At 44.8% G+C, this 24,705-nt stretch overlaps 2 protein-coding genes across 2 annotated transcripts in view; one reads left to right on the forward strand and one right to left on the reverse strand.

The window, feature by feature from the left end:
* gbe1b (glucan (1,4-alpha-), branching enzyme 1b) overlaps positions 1–24,705 on the forward strand; it is a 92,360-nt gene that overhangs the window by 20,862 nt on the left and 46,793 nt on the right. Inside the window, exons 6-10 of the mRNA XM_030337070.1 lie at positions 794–884; positions 3,233–3,442; positions 14,951–15,066; positions 20,126–20,253; positions 20,639–20,737. Coding sequence (XP_030192930.1) covers positions 794–884; positions 3,233–3,442; positions 14,951–15,066; positions 20,126–20,253; positions 20,639–20,737 — 644 coding nt within the window. The remainder of the gene's footprint in view (positions 1–793; positions 885–3,232; positions 3,443–14,950; positions 15,067–20,125; positions 20,254–20,638; positions 20,738–24,705) is intronic.
* Positions 17,106–19,163, reverse strand: LOC115528770 (beta-2-microglobulin). The gene is made up of 4 exons (XM_030337071.1): positions 18,979–19,163; positions 18,191–18,463; positions 17,928–17,963; positions 17,106–17,837 (listed from the first exon to the last, which is right to left on the reverse strand). The coding sequence occupies exons 1-3, from the start codon at positions 19,040–19,042 to the stop codon at positions 17,950–17,952; spliced, it is 351 nt and encodes a 116-aa protein (XP_030192931.1). The 5' UTR covers positions 19,043–19,163; the 3' UTR covers positions 17,106–17,837; positions 17,928–17,949.

Genomic DNA, 24,705 nt, shown 5'->3' on the forward strand with positions numbered 1-24,705 from the left:
TGTGCGTTGTCCCTCATCAGAAAGCAGAGGTTCCCCTCTCCTCCAGTAGGGGAGCCGCTTTAATGAACAGGTCCATGAATGAAGGCGTTCTCCTGTGGAGCTCTCTGCAGCGACAGCAGACCAAAAAGCCGCTAGTTCTGTCCTCCCTACAGCCACAGAGCACGAAAGAAAGTGTTAGCCATTGCAACTGTAGATTAGGCTTTACCAGCCTGCCTGGTGTACTTTACCAACTGGTAGGGTGGAAGTGGATCTTTCCATCATACATCTGGACGGACACTCCCGCTTGTGATGTCTCTAGACTCGGGGTCGACTTTGAAAGGGCTTGCAATGACTAACCAACATCACACCTTCTGGTGAAATACAGGCCCTTTCAGGTTCACAGAGCTATAGAGTAAAGGTAATCGAAGTGTTGAGGCGACCATGACCCATAGCACCCTGGAGACCTTGTTGCCGTGTGTATGTAAGGCGCTTTGTGGGTTTCGAGAAAGAGCTTAAAGGTGCAGGCCATCTTTAAACTACACCGAGCGCTTGAAATGGTTGCTTACAATTACAGCCATTCAAGATGTTTGGGCAATGCTAAACCCTTCATGTCTTTTTAGAAAATGTCAGTAGAATTACAATTTTACTTTGATATAGTTTGTTTTCTGTCAGCAATAAAAATGACATATCTGAACATTAACTTGAAGATCAAATGTAGCTCGATAATCCTACGAGGGTATTAAAATGAGACAGAAAACCACAGGTACAGGTCCTTGGCCCGCAGATCAATATGGTGCTATTTTTATGATTTCAGGTTACAACTGCATCCAGATGATGGCTGTGATGGAACACGCGTACTACGCCAGCTTCGGATATCAGATTACAAGCTTCTTCGCAGCTTCCAGGTAAATGACAGACAATTCCCGCTTGGGACAATTATAAATGATGCACACGTCGCAACGGTCTGGGACTCCATGGGCTCCTGATGGATCATCATATCGTCATGTTTGAAGCTGTTCAATATATTTGTATTGAATGAGACGTATCAATTTCATCATGGCATCCGATAGCAGGCTTTCAAGTGAGGTGTGTTTGTTCAGAATCTCACGCACAATGACGTGTCTGACGTGAGACAACGCACCATCCTCTGAGAAAGCCCTCACTGGTGTCCAGTGGGATGATCGAAGGCCGCTTCATTCAGAGGCAATATTCACAGATGGTCAAAAAGGTTTAGGAAGTTCTGGATTCAGCAACTGGGCCCTTTGTCCAGTTGTCTTTTAGAAACTAGCAGCCTCCAATTCTCAAAGTCTCCAATTCAAGCTAAAGGGCCTAACAGAGTAAGAATATATATAAATTGTACAATAAATATATTCAGTATATATGTCTGTAGGAATATATGTAGCTGAATTATGCCATATTCTGTGACTTTCGCGTGTTTTTAAATGCTTGAGAAAATTATAACATAGGCTAATATTAGCTTTATATACTATAATGTAGACAAACGGTTATGCCTCTGTGGTGGCATAACAAGAGCGCAACGAGCGAGCAGAGCCAACAGCATTCCACACCCAGTGGCATGATACAGATATGAGGATGAATAATGATAAGCAGGTTGCTGTCGGGCGCCTCTTCCCGAGGAACGCCGTGCTTCCACTGGAACTGCAGGCTGCTGCCGCTTCAGTTGCGTAATACTATCGGCTCTGCGCTCTCGTTCCACAGTGGGCAGCGGGCTTCATATCGCCCCGGCATCACACCAAACGTAGGCAAAGGGACCGCGGATCGCCCCCCAAATTGGTGCCCTAAAAAATTGGGCTCATTAACCCACTACAATTACCCTACGCTGCATGCAGATCCAGCCATGTCACAGCAATCACACACACACTTCACATACAGGCATTAGTTCATTGTTTATTTCCTACGGCAGTAAAAAAATAAAAATGGTGTGCATTATAACAAAAACATAAATAAAACCTAAAACACCCCCCCCCCACCCCCACACCACCCACCTTGTTATTAAATGTGCTAAAAAAATACATTTGATTTGATTAGCATTTCACAGACCGTTACGATGGATAAGGCATTTAGTAAGGTCCACCACCGTTTCTTCTCTCTCCATAAAAAGCTAGTCAGTGTTTAATGACGTTGATTTACCTTTGAGCATTTTCTATATAGGCTACTGTTTTAAATGCCGTTTAGAATTAACGTTTGTATCAAGAAAGAAAGAAACAGCGAGTGACGCTCTTATTCCCGCTCTCCTTGCTTGACCGCGATCTAGCAGGAACGATTGCTCTTCCTTGGGTCCCCGGATGTTAACACAGAATTGTATGCATTGAATTTTGCAGGTGACTTTGGCATGTTGAATTTGGGGACGTTGAAAATATTTAAGTTGAATTTTTTAACGTTGAATATTTTATTTTGAATATTTTAACATTGAAAAATAAAGATGAAATTTATTTTTTTGAAAATTTAAAGACTTATATTCAGAGGCAAAAAAATCTAGATATGTTATTTCAAAGCATAAATATTCAGTGCTTAAAATTCAATGGCTTTTTATTTTCAAAATCCGATAAGGCAGATTTACTTCCATAAATTATACACTTCAGCGTAAGAGCAATGCAGAACCATTCAATTTAGCATTGAAAACGCACTAGCGAATACAGACGAAGAGAAGCATTGTCGCCACTGCTCACAGACAGCTGCTGTTGACAGAGATTGAATTTGACTTTCTTTAACATCTGTAATGGTTTGGAAATGCTGCCAAACTTCCCCTGACATTGTGTATCCTTCTAGACTAGCAGTCTAGAATGTGCTGTACTTTGAATAGAAAGTGATTGGATCATGCCACTCACATTGCAGAAAGGGGTTTTCAAAACAAACGATAAGGACATTTACTGAAAGCAAAACATAACACCGCCAATTGCACACAGAAGAATGAGTCAAGCCCCCTGCAGAAAAAGATTTTTCCTTCTAGAAGCCCGGCAACGCTGCGGTATCACTCATTTAGCAACCCCATACTCCCAATGCAACGTCCTGCTGTTGCAAAAGCAAACTACCAAAGACGACGTCGACAAAATGTCTATCGAAGATTTGAATCGTCCAAGATTCGAGGTCAACCCTAGAGTGTGTGTGTGTGTGTGTGTGTGTGTGTGTGTGTGTGTGTGTGTGTGTGTGTGTGTGTGTGTGTGTGTGTGTGTGTGTGTGTGTGTGTGTGTGTGTGTGTGTGTGTGTGTGTGTGTGTGAACCCCACCCCCAGCCGCTACGGCACCCCCGAGGATCTGAAGCGTCTGATCGACGCGGCCCACGCCCTGGGCATCGTGGTGCTGCTGGACATGGTCCACAGCCACGCCTCCAAGAACACGGAGGACGGCCTGAACCGCTTCGACGGCTCCGACTCCTGCTTCTTCCACGCGCCCCCCAGGGGCCAGCACAGCCTGTGGGACAGCCGCCTCTTCAACTACTCCAGGTATGGGGGCCGGGCTACGCTCTTCTGGCAAAAAATAATAATTCTGGAATGTAAAAAAAAATGTTTTATTGATTGTGTTCTGCTTAAACCCGCACTATGTAGGGGTTCTGATTAGCAGCCCATTAAGCGTTAGTATCTGAGATTTTCCCATGGTGCTGAGGATGTGCACAGATTATTCCTGAGATACCTTCTTGTTTATGTCTGTCTGTCTGTCTGTCTGTCTGTCTTCTGTCTGTCTGTCTGAGATTGACAGAGAGACAGTCCGTCTGTCTGGCTGAGATTGTCTGTCTGTCTGTCTGTCTGTCTGTCTGTCTGTCTGTCTGTCTGTCTGTCTGTCTGTCTGTCTGTCTGTCTGTCTGTCTGTCTGTCTGTCTGTCTGTCTGTCTGTCTTCCTCCCTCCCTCCCTCCCCAAAAAAAACTGAATAGGTTGAGCACCTCTTGTGTAAGAGAGACCTGACAGCAACAAACCTACAACCAGTACAGGAAACAACTCATAACGTTTGGAAATGCAATGAAACAGGCAGAGAATCAAATAAACAGGTTCATCCTGTCCTTTTTAGACACTGCCCAGATGGCTTCCACAAGCCACACAGGTGGTCTGAAGGGTCTCCTCTGACGACAAGGCCACAGGTTGATGTTGAGTAAACCGCTTCTTTGCAGAGCTTGGAGAATTGTGACATTCAGAGCAGAGAGTTCAGAGGGGTATACCACGAACGGAGGTTTAACAAACACAGAGTTAACGCTGAACTCGAGGTTGATTGACACGGTGCCAACTCAACCAGAGCAGTCGGTTCCACCGCACGGGTTATGCATTAGTTAAATCAACACGGGTTTGGTTAACACAGGGTTAGACAACACCTATAAAGACGTGATGTATGGATCATGGAAACCCTGATCGAAATGGCGGAACGGGCCGCTTATTTCAATGAAATGGAATTTCAGGTTCTCCTGGAGAGCTATGACGAGGAGAAGGACATTATCACAAGAAAAGGGAACGCTAAAGTCTCTGCAACCCGGAGAACCAAAGCCTGGCAGCGGATCGCTGACCGCGTAAATTACATGTCAAAAGCATGATCCTTAATATTTGAGCCATGAATCTATTAATATCCCAGTTAGGCATTCTTAACGTTCCTACCACATAACCCTTTTCTTCAAAAAAAATATGTACTCCGATGGCTCCCAACCGGTCAGCAGATCGAGTAAAAATGAGGCATAAAAACATCATACGAACTGGTAAGCTTTTCCCACCATCGTATTGGTATATTTTGTCAGTCCAGAATCTAAATTGTCATACCCTATTTTTCACTCCTGCATTTAAATAACCCCTTTTTTTTTTAAGCCAATCGTAAAAAGGCCGACAGTCGGCAGACTGGATCTGGCCCTCAAATTGTCTTGACCCCGGTGGAGGAGCTGGCAATAGACATACATTCAGGGTACCCTGGCATGGAGGGGGTACCTGGAGGTACCTCCTCAGAGAGTCAGGGGCCATGTGTGGGTACCCCACTGGTTGAATGTAGGATTTTCTGTTGTCTGTTGTCAGCGCCTCTCAGCCATTATTGCTCTTTGTATGATAGGAGGCCGATGAATTCTTGGTCCGGACGCGGTTGGGTCATCTGAAAGGACTGAGATGTGCTCAGCATCTCCAACATTGATAGAGAAAACTACCATTTGCAAAGAACTGAGGGCTACGCAAATAGTCTGGGGTAAACTGAGGCCAAGTCCTCGATTGGTAGTGTTGGCTATGTAAGGCTGGAGAAGGCTATTTAAATATATTAAAGATTTGGGCGAGAATCGTTATATCTCCAGCAAAAAGTCATCCGGATATGCCAAGATGTCGAGCCGTGGTCTTATTAATCGCTCCCGGTGGATTGCACGAATAATTTGCGCTCCGATATCAACAGGCCTCTCATCAAAAGGGCATGCCATTGTGAACACATGAAATCTGACTCGGGCCAGGTTAGGCTGCCTAATCCAGCCATCAAACAAACATACCCCATACATGTTTAGATCAATCCAAGCACCTCATTCAATCAAGGTTTTAACCACTGATTTGAACATGCCTAAAGTCTCAAACTCTGACACAGTAAGCTTATTTTGAAGGTTATTCAGGCATAGGGGACAGGTGGATTGAAAAGCCTTCTTCACCAACTCTTTCCCAAAAAATAACCAGAATTTTTTTATCAAAGAGGATAATTGACACTTAACATTTGACTGTACCGTGGAAGAAATAGCCTGAGTACATTTTCTTTGACATATTGTGCAAAAAAAATACATTCAGCTGCCAGTAAGACTTACTATTCTGACTTCTTTATTTTCTCTCTTGCGCTACTCTCTCCCTACTCTCACTCTGTCATTTCTGTCTCACTAGTCTCTCACTCCTCTCACTCCTCTCCCTTCTCTCTCACTGTTACAACCCTTCTCTAAACCCATCTGCAAACCCATCTGCTCGGATTAACCCTCTCAGTTTGAATCCATTTCCATTTTAATATTTCAAATGGAAATAGATATTTTCCCAGTGCCTCTTTTTTTTTAATAGAATGTTCTTTGTTGTATTAAATATTTTTTGTCTTTTCGGATTTCTGGTTCGGTTTATTTTTAGTTCACTGTCATACGACCTTGAGTGTACGGAAAGGTGGCAAACAAATGAATGTATTATTATTTATTGTTACTAGATCGATCAGAACAAATCCTGCTTTTAACCACAACATCCAAAAATCTGTAAGCAACTGCAAACACATGCTTTTGTTAAACACCCCACATTTAAAACCATGATTTCAATGCATATCCTAGTTTATTTATTAACTGAGTGACCTGACCTGAAGTCAGATCTAGGTTACGGTGGGAGTAGGTAGAGCAGATTGTCTAACCTATTAACTACAATGCTGTTGAAGGCCGGTGTTTGAGTCTCAGCCGAAAGGTTTCTGAGTTTGATTTCCAATGTTTGCAGTCAACTTCTAGTCGTCCTTAGGCAAGATGACTATCCCCAAAAGACCTAACCTTATGAATAAACAGTTGATTTCCAAAAAAGCAGCTTTACAGATTCCAGAACAGTGGATGGTAAGCTGCCCAAAATATGCCCGTAGGCCTTGGGCCTGATTATTTGCACAAAGTGTTTGCCAGGTTGGGATCATTTTGACTTTGTTGAGCATATTGTGCAACGCTATGTCGGTGCATTTTGTTTTTAAACATGGAGAGACTGAAGACCTCCATCTTCTAGATTGTGTAGGACGATCAGGAGATGGGGAAAACAACCTAATCAGAGTGAATGTTGAGCAGGGTCATTATGAGAACCATTAAGTTAATTAACGAGGATATGCAATTAAAATGTTAAAAAGTTTGTAGTCGTTTCAAATGCGGGGGGAATGCAACCACACCGGATTGTAGTCGCTTCTTTTCTGATTACCGGTGATGTCGGAGTTAACTGTCTTTTATCTGCTAAACTCTGAGGATAATTTGTGCTGTATTACATGAGCAACCAAAGTAAGAGCATGCTAACCTTGTGCCATAAATCATGGCAAATATGCCATTTCCAAGTATTTTTTGTGATATGGATTATTTTATTTTATAGCAAACTGTTCGCTCCGTGGTGATTAATGGACATATGTTAACATGAATGCATGCGAGTGAACTTGGACAAATAAGAGTCATTCCATTAACATTTACGATCCATCAAAATGGGCTGGACTGTTTTACCCTTGGGAGCTAGGTCAACAAATGAGAAATCTGATTTTAATGTATTTAGATTTCAGCCAAATTCATAAGCAACGTGGCAGTTGACAAATGAGGCCAAACAGGAAGTGATACGCTCCCCCTTGAATCACCTCTTAAGATTCATAACGGCCAGCGTCATTCTGTCAAGGTCAAAAGCGGTGTGTGTGTTTATCCCCCCCCCCCCCCCAAAAAAAGACAGATTAATCAGATCTCTGTAGTGTTTAGTGGGGATTATGGCTGTGTATTTACAGCGTCTTATAAGAACGGGTCCCTTAATTGTGGATTAAACTCATCAAAGGCTCTTTCGTTCAGATGCACTATTCAACCGTTTGTCGCTGGGCTTTAAATGGTCCTAAATAATGACAGGACCATGTTACGTTGTTAGCAGAGCCCTCCGGCATCGCACAAGACGTCGAAATGATCCTGATAATCCTCTCCAGGCGCGTGGGCGGACAGACATGAAGGGACTGGTGGCGCTGGGGGTGTGCGGGGATGGGGGAGTGGTGGCGGGGTCTTTTGTCTGACCGCCGCCGCCGCCGTGTTCTCTCAAACACCAACACTATCGACCGTTGTTGTTGTTGTTGTTGTTGTTGTTGTTGTGGTTGTTCGCGGGCGCCCGCTAACGAAGAAGCCTGGCCTGTCCTGTGTCGCCGGGTAAGTGTTCCCCGGGCGGCAGGTCGAAACGGCTCCAGCCGGAGGCCGGGTCCTATCAGACGCGGCGTGAACAGCGTGCAGGGCGCCGGGCGCTGAGACGGCACGGCCGGGACTCCAATACATTACCCAATGCTTAGTGTCAGCCTCTGAGCCGTAATAAGAGAACAAGCCTTCGACTTCCATTAGTTATTGAGCTTCCCCCGCATCAGGAGCGCTCATTAGAGCCGCTGCAGACACACGCCGCCACTGGAAGCCGCGAGAGGAGTCATTTGTGAAAGCCCCGGAGGGCCGTCGCCGTAGCATAGCCCGCCTCATTTGTCTCCTCAACCCCCTCCTTCTTGCATGTTGTTTGGACATGCCTTTCCGTGTCAAGCCTTCGACGCTCGTCTCTTCGGAGAGGATATTAACCTCGGAGCGTGGCCTGGAACCTAGCCCCCCGGAATCCAGTCTGGGTTTTTAATCAGGCCTGGGCGGCGCTGGAAGCCCTGATCAGAAGCCAGCCATGATGCCCCTATTAAGCCGACAGGAACTGAATGATACCGGTGAACCCGGAGAGATGTATGGGTTTATTTATTTTTGTCCCTTTTTTTTTTGCCACAGTTCGGCACCGCTTCACTAACCACCCAACCACTTCCTTTTGGGAATGGGTTTGTGTTTAAATTCATTATAAAACTTTAATCAGGCTTTTTTAGACATGCATCAAATGCAAGCGCAGCTAGGGTAAACAGCTCGGGGCTTCCCGCGCAGCTAAAAAGTGGCTGAAGTAGTTGACGGTGATTAAAATGCCGGCCCGGGGAGATACACGGAGTAAGGCCTCGGCCGAGGTTTCTTGAGGACACAGAGCCGTCGCTATCAGTGTAATTGGTCCGAGTTTAGAAGGCCCTGAGAGTCACTTTATTTGACTCTGAAAGTCACTCACTTTTATAGTGAATTAGCGACAGCCTGAATGACTGATCACGGCTGTGTGATGTTATGGCAGCTAGTTATCTCCCAGACCTTGATGTCAGCTTCGGCAATATCCAGTTTAATACGCCTGTGGGCAGCGCGTTCGTATATACATATCTTATCTTTTTATGTGCGTGTGTGGTGCCATGAAAGACAGCGGCAGGGTGCGACGAGGAACTGGACTTTCCTCTTTTATGTGTTGTCCAATAAACGTCTGGATGAACGCGGAGCAGGAGGCTTGTTTTCATCCTGCCACGGTTACTTCAACCGGCCCTCAGGGTCAAGGACACCTTGGGTCAGCCCCTGATGAGCATGAGCCTGGGCTAGCGGGCTAGCAGGCTTTTTGTATGGCTCTGATGCCTGCACAAAGATGTAAGACTTCTGAGAGGACTGATGGTTGGCCCTTTCAGCTGATCTCTCTCTCTCTCTCTCTCTCTCTGTCTCTCTGTCTCTCTGTCTCTCTGTCTCTCTGTCCATCTCGTTGTCTCTCCAACTCCCTCCCTCATCTTCGGGAAAGGCTAAGTACTTGACCTCCAGTTCTGTAATTCTAGGTAGAGCAGGCGGTGCGGCCCATTGGGTCCTGGAGCTCTGAGGGCCAGGGTTTGGGGGCCCTGCTGTGCGCGGTCACGGGCCCGGTAAGGGCAAGTGCCCACTTGTGTTTGCAGGGCCTGGCACTTGAGCACTGAGTGTCACTGCGATCCTCCAACGCTAAAGTACATCAGTTTGTACTGCAGGTGATTTTTCAGCGTTGGCGTATGAAGTGCCCTTCCGGCATACCCATCTATATGATTGATTTGTCCATCACGCGGATGAATTCATTTTTTTTTTATACGTTTTTTCAAACAGTTTTATTTGGGATGGCAAAGCGGTGGGGATTCTGGGCCTTTAGCCCTGGGCGGGCGCTGCCCCGGCGTTGGGCTGGGATCTGCTGCCTGCGTACAGAACAGAAGAAAGACTTCTGAGAGATCTGATGGTCGGTTCTTTCAGCCGTTCCCCCTCCAGTCTCTCTCATGTCTCTCTCTTTTACTCACTCAGTCACTCTCACTCATCACTCTCTCTCTGTCCGTCTGTCTGTGTCTCTCGCTCTCTCTCTCTCTCTCGCCTATTCTCTCCTTCTCTCACTCTCTCTCATATTCTCTCCGTCTGTTTCTCTCTCATTAACTCTCTCTATCTCTATCTCAAGATCGCTCGCATATATTTTCCCGCCGCCTTTGTGTAAATTGTTGAGATATGAGGATCTGGCATCAAGGTCTCTCCACCTTTTGTTCTCTACGCCCTCTGTCCTCTGCTCCTGGCGCCCGGTAGTGCACTTGACTGCCGAGGGACATCCACTCCCTCCTTGATGTGGTTGTGACCCACACACGCACGCATGCACGCACGTGCGCGCGTGTGGCGATAAGCGTCTTGTGTATTTTATGTGAGGATCTCTGTGGTTCTCGCTGTGCTCATGATTAAGCTTGTTATTATAATCAAATGGTGGATGAAGGCAAATTACCACCCGAGCACTGAAATGGGTTTTCATTTCCCGGTAGGCCCAAGGCAGGTTGCTGAGGAAGTATTGTTATTCTTATTGACCTACACTATATTCAAATAATAATTTAACGACAAACGGGAAGCAATTATTAATGACTGAATGATTATATCATTATAAATCCAAGGAATTAAGAGACACATTTACCTTTTCAGAGTATAAATTGGATTCTTTAAGTTTGTAAACAATCTTTTCTCATAAAAGACATTCAGATAAATGTGCTTTCTAACAGCCTCCAGCATTGTTCAAAACATAATGGACATACCAAGAGACACAATACAGGCTTTAACAGTAAAATAAGATGCATATTCTCATGTTTAATTAGTATTAGCAGCAATGCAAGAGTGTATAACTGCCGCTGTTCCAATACATTTCTAACTTATTATATTTTCATCTGGCAGCTAGTATCTTTCTTACTTGATTTATGAATGTGGACATGGGCGTTGTCTCAATAATTTCATTGGCCACAATGGCTGCTCTTTTGGTAAATAAAAGACTGACTTCGACAGAACAGGAAATTACACAGTAGGACAAGTGAGATGGAGCCAGCAGAGTTGATCAGGGTATTTATAGTGTAACTATAGTTACAGGCTGTATTATTCAATTTATTGAACCTGTCTTGAATATTTTATTTTATTAAATATTTAAAGTTTCATATCCACTTACCAACCATCAAATACGTTTGGTAAGGTACTTGCCAGAAATGTTTAGTATCAAACGATCCATTTTTAGAATAGTTTTTTTTCCTGAATCATACGCCATCATGTAGCACAAATGAAGCAGCTAACATGCCAACCAGGGGCGTGTGATAACTCCTTAAACATTTTAAGTTTATTGACCTACACTATATTTAAATGATAATTTAACGACAAACGGGAAGCAATTATTAATGACTGAATGATGTATTACAGACATATTAAGTACTGTTCTGTAATAATTACAAGCACAACGGCGAAAACAGATGCGGTAGCCTGTAATAGTGAACCCAGGCTGCTGTACCAACAAACAGGAAAGATTTGCCTTCTTGTTGTGCTGTCCCAGTTTTCCTATTTATTGAAGTCGGGGTTCTCCCGCGGGGTTCCAGACCACACTCCGGTACCTGCTCTTCGATCAATGAACCCACAGCTAGGGGTCGGGAGCTTAACTACCGCTCCGCTTTTAAAGGCCCATGGCTGACGGTGTTTAGGACCCTGGGGAGACCCTGCTCCTGGCTGCCACACTGAGGCCAAACCTCCCTGCTGCCAAGGCTGCTGTGGGGAGTGAAACGAGCTAACGAGCTAACAAGCTTAGCTCCTACTACCGAGTTGTTAGCCGGTTGGAGTTCTTTGTAAGGCATAAATACACCGCAGATACTGATTATTTATAATTGTGTATATATTTTAGCATTATATTCTAGGTGTCTATTTTAACCTGAACTCACGCTGACGCTTCTACCAAGAGGATATCCTTGTACGTTTGTGCTTTGGCAAATAAAACCGTCTGGTTCTGATTTATATCGGGACTGCACGGGGTAGTAAGATCTCAAACACCTCGAGGAGCTCTGCCGATCCTTCTTTAAAGCATCTACTCTCGGAGGGAAACCCACGAAAAGGGAATATAACATCCCCTTCTTGGCTTTCAGAGTGCTTTTTAAACCTTTCAACTTAGTGTTAAATCCCACACTTGGAGGCGGACGCAGCAGGATGCGAGGCTCCGCGGCTGGCCTGGTGAAGGTCAAAGTGATCCATCACATTTCCTTGTTATTAATTATTGAGCTCCTGATTCGCCGTCGTCCGAGTGGTCCGCGTGACATCAATAAACTCTCATCCAATTTACATAAATGGGTTACACAAGAAATGGGTTATGGGCTCAATAAACTGGGGCTGGGCGGACGCAGGGAAATGGAATGAAGTGGGGAGGCATGTTCGTCCCTCTCGCTTGCTCCAAAACGTGTGCCATTCATCAGGCTGTCTTGGGGCATTATGCTCAAACAACACCCCCCACCCCCCCCCCCCGCGAGCTCACAGAACAGACCTGCCAGCGCCGGGGAATTTATTTGTTCTTATCTGCGCTTCTTAACTGTGATGCGGCGAGCGTCCCGGGTTTAAATCTCCCTCACGGCCGTCATGACAAGTTACCTTGACTACCCCCCCCCCCCCACACACACTTCCTCCCTCTCTTCCACCGATCAAGACTACTTCCAGAAACACATGCTTTGCTATCTTCCTCCCCATCCCGCCGTGCCACGGAGAAGGCATCCCATAATATGGGTCAAGCCGGCGACTGTGCGGTACGGCAGGAATTAAGATGGGTGATGGATAGCGGCACAGGGCGCGGGCCTCGTGTTAATTGAGTTGAGGGATTGTTGTCGCGCCGTGCCTCCGCGGCTGTAGCAGGTGAGAGGGGAGCCGGTGTGACAAATGGCTGAAGAGATGGATTACCTGTGCGTTAGCATGCTCACAGAAGGACAAACCCGAGCACTTCACTCAATAAGAGCGGGAGCTAAAAGAAGTGGGTCACAGTCTGTCCTTTTTCCGATCCCTTTCTCAATTCATGCGTCTTTTGCTATGCTAATTTATAACACGGCGGCGCATGCTAAATGATGAACTAATTTGGGCCTAGATGAGATAGGAAGGGAATTCCTGCAGGTATAGCCGCTGTCGTCGTAACTTTTCTTTCCGCGGTGTAATTGGACCGCGTGATGAGTGGTGCTTGGGGTCTTCGCGTGAGAGGCTAGGTTTCGTCTTTCGCTGTCTCAGGCTCTCTCCAGCCATTAACCTCCCCCACCCCCCAAAACACAGGCACCAGCGCACACAGTAACACTCACACACACACACACACACACACACACACACACACACACACACACACACACACACACACACACACACACACACACACCCAAACACACACACACACACAGTAATACACACACACACACACACACTCAGTATCACACACGCACACAGACCGTAGCACACACACTCGCAATATCTCATACATACATAGGCACACACTCGCGCACACACACACACACACAATCTCTGACGCACACTATAATACACTCACACCCAATGGGATACACCGAGCCTGGTCTTTAGAAACAGGGCACATAAAGCGCCTGACTAGGGCTACTGGTTTATTTATCCCCACCCACCCCACTCCCCGCCCCCACAGACAGGCCCCATCAAGGGGGGCTTCCATACCCCAGGATGTGAGCTCTTCCCTGGGGAGGGTCCGGGTGAATTGAAGACGGGTCACACCACGCGGAACATCGCACGCCTCGATCTACTTGGTGCTTCGGCTTAGCAGTCGTTTTTTTTAAACAGTGAGAAACTGTTTGTTGTTGTTGTTAGGTGTGTGTTTGGGTTTGGGGTCAAGTATTTAGGCATGTACACTCTGTGGATGTCTGTTAGAAAATACAAATTAAATCAAGCAGACGGGTTCTTGCGACAGCGGGGGGAATCATCTCTTGTTGGTTGCACGCAAGCACGTTCGAGCACGCACACAAATATGTACGCACACACGCGTAGGCGTGGCAGACGGCAGCTGCCGGAAGGTTCAACCCGCCGTATCCATGGCAATGTGCCCCCTGGAAGAGACGGGGGTTGCGTTGCGAGTTCCTCTGTGTCAGTTCGTTTTTTGTTGTATTTTATCCTTCCAAAGAAGTTCAGAAATTCCTGAGGTTTCCCCTCCCCCCTCTAAAGGATGCCTGTTGCAGGCGAGGTGGCAGGTTCGAGTTCGGAATCCACGATAACACGACCGCAAACGGGCTTCTGTCGGCTCTTACCCACATGATTGTTGTAATGTTGTTCTTCTTCCTGTGACCTGTCGGATGAGAGAGAGAGAGAGAGGAAGGGAGAGGGGGAGAGAGAGGGAGGGAGGGAGAGAGAGACGAGGAAGAGAAAGAGAGAGAGAGGGGGAGAGAGAGAGAGGGGGGGAGAGAGAGACAAGGGAGAGAAAGAGGGAGAGGGGGAGAGAGAGAGAGAGACAGAGAGAGGTCCCAAGGCAGTCCAAGCATGTCGTTGATCTCATCTTCGGCAGCGGGAACTCAATTCCCAGCGCACTAGCTGTTTGTTTACCAGAGTGTAGCGGGAAATCCTATCAGTTCAAAGACGGTGATAATATAAATATATATGTGATATAGAATGAAATAAAGACGAGGGAAGAGGATCCCTTGCCCAGAATATCATTTGGCGCGTTGCCATGGGGATGGCGGCGCCGTTTGCGTTGCCGGCCGCCATAGCTACTGTACTGTAAAGACGGTGACCGCCCCTGTCCCCCCTGTTGTGCTCCATGCTGGGCGGTGATGCCTTAAGTCATGGAGCGCCACAGCGTGGGGAGGAAGAGGAGGGAGGAAGGGGAGCCAAAGGAGGAGATGGGGGAGGAGGAGGAGAGGAGGTGGGAAGAAGGTGTGGGGGGATGAGGGGAAGGGAGAAAAGAAGGAGACGGAGGGGGAGAAGAGGAAGGGGTGAAATGAGGAGAGAGGGAAGGAGTCTTTCTAGGATTCACTCTACCTTTACGGCGTGTGACCTTGAGTTCCTGTGGGTGGGTCTGTCGTTCGGCGTGTAAGCATTTGTCTAGACTTCCGTCAGACAAACATCCGTCCTGATGCATTAGACTATATACATGTATAGATGCAGCCTGTATACATGAATCTACACATTGTATTTCTTTTGTGGCTGTAGCTGGGAGGTGCTGCGTTTCCTGCTGTCCAACCTTCGCTGGTGGATGGAGGAGTACCGCTTTGACGGCTTCAGGTTCGATGGGATCACCTCCATGCTCTACCATCACCACGGCATCGGTAGGTCCAGCACACACACACACACACACGCACGCACGCACGCACGTACCATGCACACGCATGCAAGCCATCCAAACCTTAGCTTCATGGAAGACCCCGGATTAAAGTTGTTCATGTATGCCACATCGGTTTGTCTGTCTGTGTCTGTATTATCTATGTCAGGGGTTTTCAAACTTTGCATGTGTGTGGACTACTATTTGTAATCAAGAATTTACGCGGACCACCTCATAATGCACGTAATAAAATATGTGAAAAAAAAAAAAGGTCTACTAACAATAAAAATAACTGGTCATAGCGTCAGTTCAACAGGCTAGTTAAAATAAAGTTGGCTGCACACAACGGATGCCACATATTTTATAGGAATTCTGTAAATTCCGGTAAAATGAATCCATGAACCACTTGCAGTACCGTCACGGACCACACTTTGGGAATGACTGATCTATGTCATTATATCTGTCATTATTAGTGCTGTCAGTTTAACGCGTTATTAACGGCGTTGACGCAAACCAATTTTGACGGCGATAATTTTTTTTATCGCGCGATTAACACTCTTTTGGCTTGGCCAACGTTGTCGTTTTTTTTCACCTGCTGTGTAGCAACAACTAGTCACGTTAGAAAAACTATAACACCATTGCGGATCTACACCGGAAACAAAAAAAAAGCACGCCGCACAAACTTGTTGGGGCAAGCAAGGATACAGAGCGGGTGAAAAACTCCTTAAAAGTGTGTGTGTGTTTGTGTGTCAATCGAGCCTGCACAAGAATTCAATGTTGTCATTAGCTGTTACGTCTTTCCGACCAATCGCAGTTCAAGGCCCACCTGGGCTGTACCACTTCGGGAGGGGCCGCTCAGTTACTCCCCTCTAGACAAAATCGACTTGTTTGCGTCTGTTGAGTGAGTTAGAGGTTGCGGGCGCACAGCTCAGGCTGCCAGACTTCGCTGCATGGAACTTTTATATGCGCAATATTGTTATCCCGCAGTAATCAGCCCGACAGCCCCGAAACGTTAATGGCCCACCGGGAATTTTCCTGACTCTCCCAATTACCACTCCGTGTGTGTGTGTGTGTGTGTGTGTGTGTGTGTGTGTGTGTGTGTGTGTGTGTGTGTGTGTGTGTGTGTGTGTGTGTGTGTGTGTGTGTGTGTGTGTTTGTGTGTGTGTGTGTGTGTGTGTGTGTGTGTGTGTGGGCGCGTTATTCGATAGCTTGGTAATGCGTATAGGCCTACGTTCGGTAGGAATATTCATACTGGTTTAAATAATAAATGTTATTGTATTTCCCATCTTTGCTGAGCAATAGTTTTGTTCGAAAGTTCAATGATTGAAACAAATAAAAGCCTGGTCTATTGAAGTTTTACGGCAGGCCTACCACTGTCATGCACCTACCCGATGTCAAGTGGACCGGGTTGAATTCACTGCGGGTCTCTCTTCTTACTGTCCTTCTCAACACTCTCGGATCTCACTAAAAGGCTAGCAGAACGAAATCAAGAGGTATTTAGAATAATTGTTGCGATTAATCGCAAGTTAACTATGACATTAATGTGATTAATCGCGATTAAATATATATATATATATATATATATATATATATATATATATATATATATATATATATATATATATATATATAGTTATTTATGTTACAACATAGATAACATTTTATCTATCTGTATTATCCATATATGAAGGGATTTCATTTAGAAAAGGGATTGGTATTCAGTACTGAGTAAAGTCACTGTGGCAGATAGGAAGTACAGTAGTCACAGGACTGAAACTAAACTAGAACCAGGACAGCTGACAATCAATGCTAAGCTAATGTAGCGGAGCTGATTGTCCTGTCTGGACCGCAGCCAGGCCTTCCGGTCATATGACATCACTTCCTGTACGCCCTGAGACGATGCAAATAGTCAGTGAGAAGGTCTCCGTTCACACCCACACCGATGACGGCTGTCTTAAATCTCCACTTTTACCTGCCTAAAGCCATAACACTTATATGGAATATTAATTTAATTGACTTTCTAAATGACAAACGACACACTTGAAATTCCTTGTTTAGGTACAAACCTTTATCTCATTCTGATTTTCATACGCAGTCAGATTCAAACACGGATATGGGTAACCACAACAAAAGCAAACGACAGTTGGTGATCATATTACAAGACCACACCTCTATAAAGCCAAAGTGAAAGCAACCAATCAAATATTTCCAGGGACTGTTGCTAAGCAGCATTCTCATGCTGACAACATTTTGGTTTAAGGCAAATTTACAATTACAAATATAATTGATGTTCCTATATTTTTACTTTTAACTCATCTTTACTGAATCATAACATTACATAAAAATAACATAATCAAGAGCAATTTAGTATTTTTTTTATTATTGGTTATATTAATAAAAGGAAATCGAATACAGTTTCCACATATTATTATTTATCTGATTTAATAAATCTTGTGAACAAAATAGTTCAGGCTTACTTTAATATCCTTTGTCAAATTTCAGTACTAAGAGACACAACATAAACATTTATTTAGGAATCAAGTTTTGTAACTGTAGAAAAGTGGTTATTGCAGGGTAAAATAATTTCCCCATATTTTGGAATGTACCCATAAAGTATCCCACATCTAGACCCCTTGATTTACAAGAAATAGGAAGGTAAATCTTAATCTAATCTAATCAAATCATATTGTTGCAAGGAAGATTAAAGCATTGTCTTTCTATTGAAGAGTAGTGCAGGATTAGAAGTTTTCTTGAAAGGCTGCAACCAGATTTATGGCTCTGTAAAACACAAGCATACCATTATTATTTTAAATGATAATCATCAGTCTAAATATTTTTGAAAATGGAATCCGTTGAACTGGGACTTACCCGGATGACCGACGCCTGACGTCTACATGTTGGGTTCTGCGAGAAACAGAAGCAACTCAATAATTTAATAAACAAATATATTAAATAATTAGATAATAAGTGGACCCATTCTTTATTTTCTAGTGACATTTTAAACACCAGTACAACTGTCCGATCTGAAGCCATTAGCCACTGATGAACAACGCGGCGCAGTTCACTCACAAAATGAAGTTGTCTCGTTTGTTGTGATAACAAAAACAAAATGTCTGCCGACTCTGACTCACCCCAGGCGTGGACTGTCCGTTTGCCGATGTGTGTGACCTGGCACGCATACGACTCTTCCTTGGAGGGAGTGATGTCGGCGAACTTGGACAGGTGGAAGTGCCAGGTCTTGTCGAAGGACAGGTCGGTCTGATTGGCATTGGGGAGGACCGCGCCGTCCTTCAGCAGCTCGATGGTGATCTCTGGGGGGTGGAAGGCTTGCACCAGGCAGATCAGGGTGTTGGCCTCGCCTAACTCTGCCGGCTTGCTGCTGTACACCTGCACCTTGGGCACAGCTGGAGGACGTCGTACATGGTCGACAATTACTTTATATTCGTCTGATTAATAAGGATATTATTGAACTGTAATTGTTGATATTTATTATACTTTCTCTCATTGTGACGTGCATAGAGTGACCTCATATAACAACAATATAGTCAATACTGAAATGGGTTTATGTAGGCTAAGTTGGGTCATTTGAAGAGAATATTAAGAAGAGTTTTCAAAGTGCGGATGTAGATCTGGCAGTGAGTTTAATGATGCCATAGAGACTGTGTCGTAGTTGGAAATGTCAAAGTGAAACTAAACTTGAGGGGAATTCCACCGAGCCGATCACACAAGAAAGAGCAAGTAAAGTAACAAAAAAAGTAAACTATTGATATATTTAACTATGCAACACAATGCGATTATAGAATTAGGTAGATCTCTCAAGAATACAGAACATTATTTCTGTATTCGGTTTTTCAAGCTGATTTTAGCCGAGTCATGACAACATACACAAGTTGTAACAGATCTTTAGGCTGGTACTTACATTCCTTGGACTCCACAGTACACAATAGCAGGGCCACAGCCACTGCACAGAATGTAATCTTCATGATTTTGATCGGTTTTTCTTCCCGAGACGATGAGCTGTTGACTGGCAGAGAAGTCGAGTAGAATGGAGGAAACCGAAAGCAAGGAACTAGAAATAGGTCTCTGGCTCCACCCACAGCCAGAATCTATTTTAACAGCCAATCATAATTTCCAGTTTCATGTTGCTAGGTAAGGGACTTCAGGCTGTGCTGTTCAGTTGATATGAGGACACGTAGAGCAACATTGTTTTTGTTAAAGTAATCCTATGTTAACAAAAATAATGAGTGAAGCAGCCTTTTTTGTGGACTCAATATTTTCAAAGTTCTTGTGTTCTCAAGAACATATAGGCCATCGATATAATTATATTTTGTGTTTGTCTAGTTCTAGTTGTTATCATATAAGCTATTTCTTAAGTCTTTGAAATTTTACTTTGAAATGTTTTTATCCCTTTGTGTCTTATTCTTGCCTACGGTGTTATGTGTTCTTCTTTTCGGTTCAGTTGTGAATCACAGTCAATGTGTCTAACCTGACTTCCCCTCTGGACCTTTGGTCTTATCAAAGTCAAAGTGTTGCATAATAAAATAGTGCAGTATAACATGGTCATTTTATACAATAATAATTGTTGGAGAATAAAATGTGTTTGGGTTACGGTTTGTTATCAGGAATGGAGCCAGGGCTAAGAAAATTACTGAGGACTATTTTTCTTCAACCTACAACAAACAACATTGGCTGCAATATTTAACCAACACATAACTCAACAGACATTTTAATATGCTACCTGGACGGTATAATTCACATTCAGGCCTATTCTATATGGCATTTCATAAAAACCTGAATACCTAGGGTTGTGATTTTGCCTTTTTTTTTAATGTAGTCAACCTTTAAGATTAGTTTTTAAAATGAACATTTGATGCCACACACTTTGCAAGCTAAATGATTTGTCTAATGTAAGATGTTCCTCAACCTTCACAGATTACACAGTTCTCTCTGAACCCTCTTTCCGCCTTCTCATTTGTAACCATTGAGATGTTTCCCTGTGACTTATTAGTGATATACTCGCTGATGTTCCCTACGCCTGAGTCGCTCCCTTCTGTTCTGTGTCACAGCCGTAGGTTTCTCGGGCGACTACAGCGAGTATTTCGGTCTGCAGGTGGACGAGGACTCTCTGGTCTACCTGATGCTGGCCAATCACATCCTGCACACGCTGTACCCCACCTGCATCACCATCGCAGAGGTGAGGATGCCAGTCGATCACACCGTCTGCGCACGCTACGTCCGCTTTGGGCTAGGAGGAGGCTCACTCCAGGGTGTTCCGTCAGGAGGGGAGAACGCCTGTGTTGGCGTTGCCGTAGTAGCAGCGCTAAGGAAGCTAGCCTATCAAATCCTATCAACAATCTACCCTGCCGCAATTATCACTGTGGCAGAGTTGAGGTGGACCCCCGGTCGTTACTCCAGAGTCCTCCGGGGTCAAGGCCAGCTAACAGCTGGCTTGATGTGCAACCAACTGACTAATCTTATTAGATAGGTCGTTTAAATAGGGTGTGGGTGTGTGTGTGTGTGTGTGTATGTGTGTGTCTGTTACCTGTGTAAATCTGTGTGTGTGTGTGTGTGTGTCCCAGGATGTCTCTGGGATGCCAGCTCTCTGCCGCGGTGTGGAGGAAGGGGGGCTGGGCTTTGACTACCGCCTGGCCATGGCCGTCCCTGACAAGTGGATCCAGGTGAGAACTCACTACATACCCCCCCGGGTTTGCTCACATTGTCCACAGTCCGCTTCAAACAATCATGACACTTTCTCCAAACCGTCAGTCAGTGGGATAGGTCAAACTGTCAAGATTGTAATCTGAATAATATATTCATCTTTACGGTTTCACTTTCTATTCGTGTCCTGTTACTGTGTAATTACACATGTGAGAACTGTATACTGCAATGTAACAACATGCAACAGCATGTCCTTAATGTTTATCATCTTGTTTACAGGGGGTTGGATCGTGTAATTACAATGTAAAAAGGACACTAATCTTAATTGTGTTTTCAAGTGAAATAAGGATACATGGCCATAAAACACGGAGGTTAAAGGTTGAGATTAGGATAAATAATCGTACACTGAGTAAGAAGGCAGCCCGGTACTTTCCAACCCTTTGTTTGGGTGATCGGTACATACCAACATTCAGGGTTTGTTTTCCTTTCAACATGAGTCATCTTTCGAAGTGAAACTGGGAATTAGGGTGGGATTTAGCAAAGCAGGGATTGTGATTGGATCATTCAGGATTTGATTGGCAGCAATGGTAAAAAGTACCAAAAGTACCAACTGCTTATTATTTATATCATATTAGTAGATCAGATCCCGAGTTCTAAGTTTCATTGTTGTTTTTTGCGTGAATGCGATCACCAACTCTTGTTTTAAAGGATGGCAATGTTTTAGAAATGTAGCAGTTTTTTAGGGAACTCATTTAGCGTACATTCCTCCAAGGACATTTATTCATGGTTTTGGTTTTGGGTCAGCGAAGCCATGCACCACATTCAAACCTTTAACTGAACAATATCTCCTGCATTTGGGTCCCTGGGCCAACTGATTTCTTATGGGTTTGGAGTGGGTTTGCTGTCATTAATCGTGGTGAATTGCTTTCCTTCAAATTCATCTGACCAAACATATGTAATGTCCTCGACTGTAGGATTGGCTCTCTTGAAGGAAGCTGTTATTTGTGTTTCTTTCTGCCCTGCGCTGGTCCAGGAACACAGTCCTGTTATTGGCTTTATGAAAAGCTTCGAGTCCATCAAAGTCGATCAGCTATTTGGCCTTTAGTGATAGATCCCCACTGCTGGAAATTACTTTATTTAGTCTCCTTGGCGTCGCAAACTAAAAGCCTCTGAGGCTAAAAGCCAGACACTACTCTGTGTATTCACCAACCCTGTGTATACGTACGGATCTATGTTATTTTCCTCGGTAAAGCACTGCAAAGTAATACAATGTAGGCTATGATGGCAAAATATTTATGCTGAAAATATGTCGGGACATATGGCAGCGGGCAGCTTTACCGCGTTTAAGTGGAGGCGTTGAAGGCATGAAAAGTTTTTCTTTCAATGCAAATTACTCAAAAGTTTGATGTGTTTGGTACGAAATAATACGCATTTTGAGCAGAAGTATTAAAAAAAAAAAATCGTCCTTAAAGGTCCCATGACATGAAAATCTCACTTTGTGAGGTTTTCTAACATAAATATGAGTTCCCCTAGCCTGCCTATGGTCCCCCAGTGGCTAAAACTTGCGTTTGGTGTAAAACGAGCACTAGCTGTTCTGCTCGCCTTTGAAAAAACAGAGGCTCAAGCGCGCTGATTTGGAATGTCTGTGCTCATGACGTCATGAGGAATCTCGGCTCCTCCCCTTACTCTGCCTGGCCCGCCCAGAGACGTTGGCCCGCCAATGAGACTCGACCGTGCGAGCGCCACATGTGTGTGTGTGAATACACACACTGTAACGCAAGTGTTTCTTGTCGGTTCTTTAACGTGTCTTGTATTTCCACAACGAGACTAGCGTGGGGGTTATCTGAGCCATGTTTGAGAAGGAATTGGGGGAAAGGAACTTTGGTTTGACTCGCTGAAGTACATGAACTGCGACATGCCGCCGGTTGCCGCGAGGCACCATCGCCCGGCAGCGGGCAGCTGGCAGCAGGCAGCGCGCTGTTCAGTCGACTTCAGGTTGATGTGAAAGTGGAAGAACCAGAGACGTCGCAGAACCCGACAAAGTCGTTTGTGATTCATAATATCGTCTGGAGGCGCACACAATATATTATATGATATAGATATCTATGTATTATATGATATTATTTAGATATAGAGCTCCAGGACTGTAACGCAAGTGTTGTACACTTCCTTGTTATTTGGCGCATAACGCGTCGGACTCTCGTCTCTGGTATTTCTACAACGAGACTCGTATTGGGGGTTATCTCAGCCAAGGTTGAGAATGAATTGGGGGGGAAAGAACTTTGGCTTCGACTCCCTCAAGTCAAGAACATGAACCACGACAAGGAGGAGAAAGGGATCTTTGCCGGGCAGCGCTTAGGCACCTCCGCCTCCGGCGGTGGTCCCTCAGCGGGGCTCAAGCGGGAGACATTCGCCGCCAACAATCCCTTTCTCCTCCATGTCGTGGTTCATGTTCTTGAGGGAGTCAAAGCCAAAGTTCCTTCCCCCCAATTCATTCTCAACTTTGGCTGAGATAACCCCCAATACGAGTCTCGTTGTAGAAATACCAGAGACGAGAGTCCGACGCGTTATGCGCCATCACACCAACTAACGGTTATCCAAATAACAAGGAAGTGTACAACACTTGCGTTACAGTCCTGGAGCTCTATATCTAAATAATATCATATAATACATAGATATCTATATCATATAACATATTGTGTGCGCCTCCAGACGATATTATGAATCACAAACGACTTTGACGGGTTCTGCGACGTCTCTGGTTCTTCCACTTTCACATCAACCTGAAGTCGACTGAACTGCGCGCTGCCTGCTGCCGGCTGCCCGCTGCCGGGCGATGGTGCCTCGCGGCATGTCGCGGTTCATGTAGCCTACTTCAGCGAGTCAAACCAAAGTTCCTTTCCCCCAATTCCTTCTCAACCATGGCTCAGATAACCCCCACGACAGTCTCGTTGTGGAAATACAAGACACGTCAAAGAACCGACAAGAAACACTTGCGTTACAGTGTGTGTATTCACATTGATGTGGACGTTGAAGAACCAGGAACGTCGGAATATCGTCTCACACAGCTTTTGGCCGTGATAATATGTATTATATGATATAGATATCTGTGTAGGCTATATGATAATATTTAGATATAGAGCTCCAGGACTCCCGTGTGTTCTAGAATATTTACAGAACACGGCTAAAGGCTGTTTGCGCCTCGCCATTGCGATACATCCACTGTAAACAGAGCGCATGGTACCGTCCCTGGCTGCAAGCTGCTCAGGGCCACACCCCCACCCTCCTCCTTGACACGCCCATCGAAACAGCGCATTTGGGGGAAGCTCAATGTGCGACTGGCTCGGAGTGGCTGTAACTCTGCACCACGGCTGAATTTCAGGAACGTCTTTGAATACTGTGTTAGTTGCCCACTAATACCTATATTAAAGAATACATAAAATAGCATGTCATGGGACCTTTAAGTCTTTCGGGGAGAATAGACACTTCAAAGCAATGCCGTACTAAATATTCAAAACATGGAGTACTTTTAAAAGATTATCTTTACAATTAGAAAACTGTCAAGGATTTTTAAATTTGTGTCTTTTCATTTTAAAACAAAACGAAATTGCCAATGTCTTCTGCTCCTGTTTATGCCCTTAGAAATGTGAAGACAATTATTCTTGTCTCCTTTACCGTGGGTCTGAATGTAGTGAGACGTGTTGAGCTTCTCTGTCGAGGTCACAGCACTTCTGGTCCAGACTCTACTCTGTGTATTAACCAACCCTGTGTATACGTACGGATCTATGTTATTTTCCTCGGTAAAGCACTGCAAAGTAATACAATGTAGGCTATGATGGCAAAATATTTATGCTGAAAATATGTCGGGACTTATGGCAGCGGGCAGCTTTACCGCGTTTAAGTGGAGGCGTTGAAGGCATGAAAAGTTTTTCTTTCAATGCAAATTACTCAAAAGTTTGATGTGTTTGGTACGAAATAATACGCATTT

Source organism: Gadus morhua, chromosome 16 (assembly GCF_902167405.1).
Source record: "Gadus morhua chromosome 16, gadMor3.0, whole genome shotgun sequence".
NCBI classification, from domain to species: Eukaryota; Metazoa; Chordata; class Actinopteri; order Gadiformes; family Gadidae; genus Gadus; species Gadus morhua.

Excerpts from the sequence above, each read along its gene's own strand:
- LOC115528770 (XM_030337071.1), bottom strand. The coding sequence starts at position 19,042 with ATGAAGATTACATTCTGTGCAGTGGCTGTGGCCCTGCTATTGTGTACT. Across the intron at positions 18,464-18,978 it reads TACTGTGGAGTCCAAGGAAT|CTGTGCCCAAGGTGCAGGTG; the intron begins GTAAGTACCAGC and ends GACGTCCTCCAG.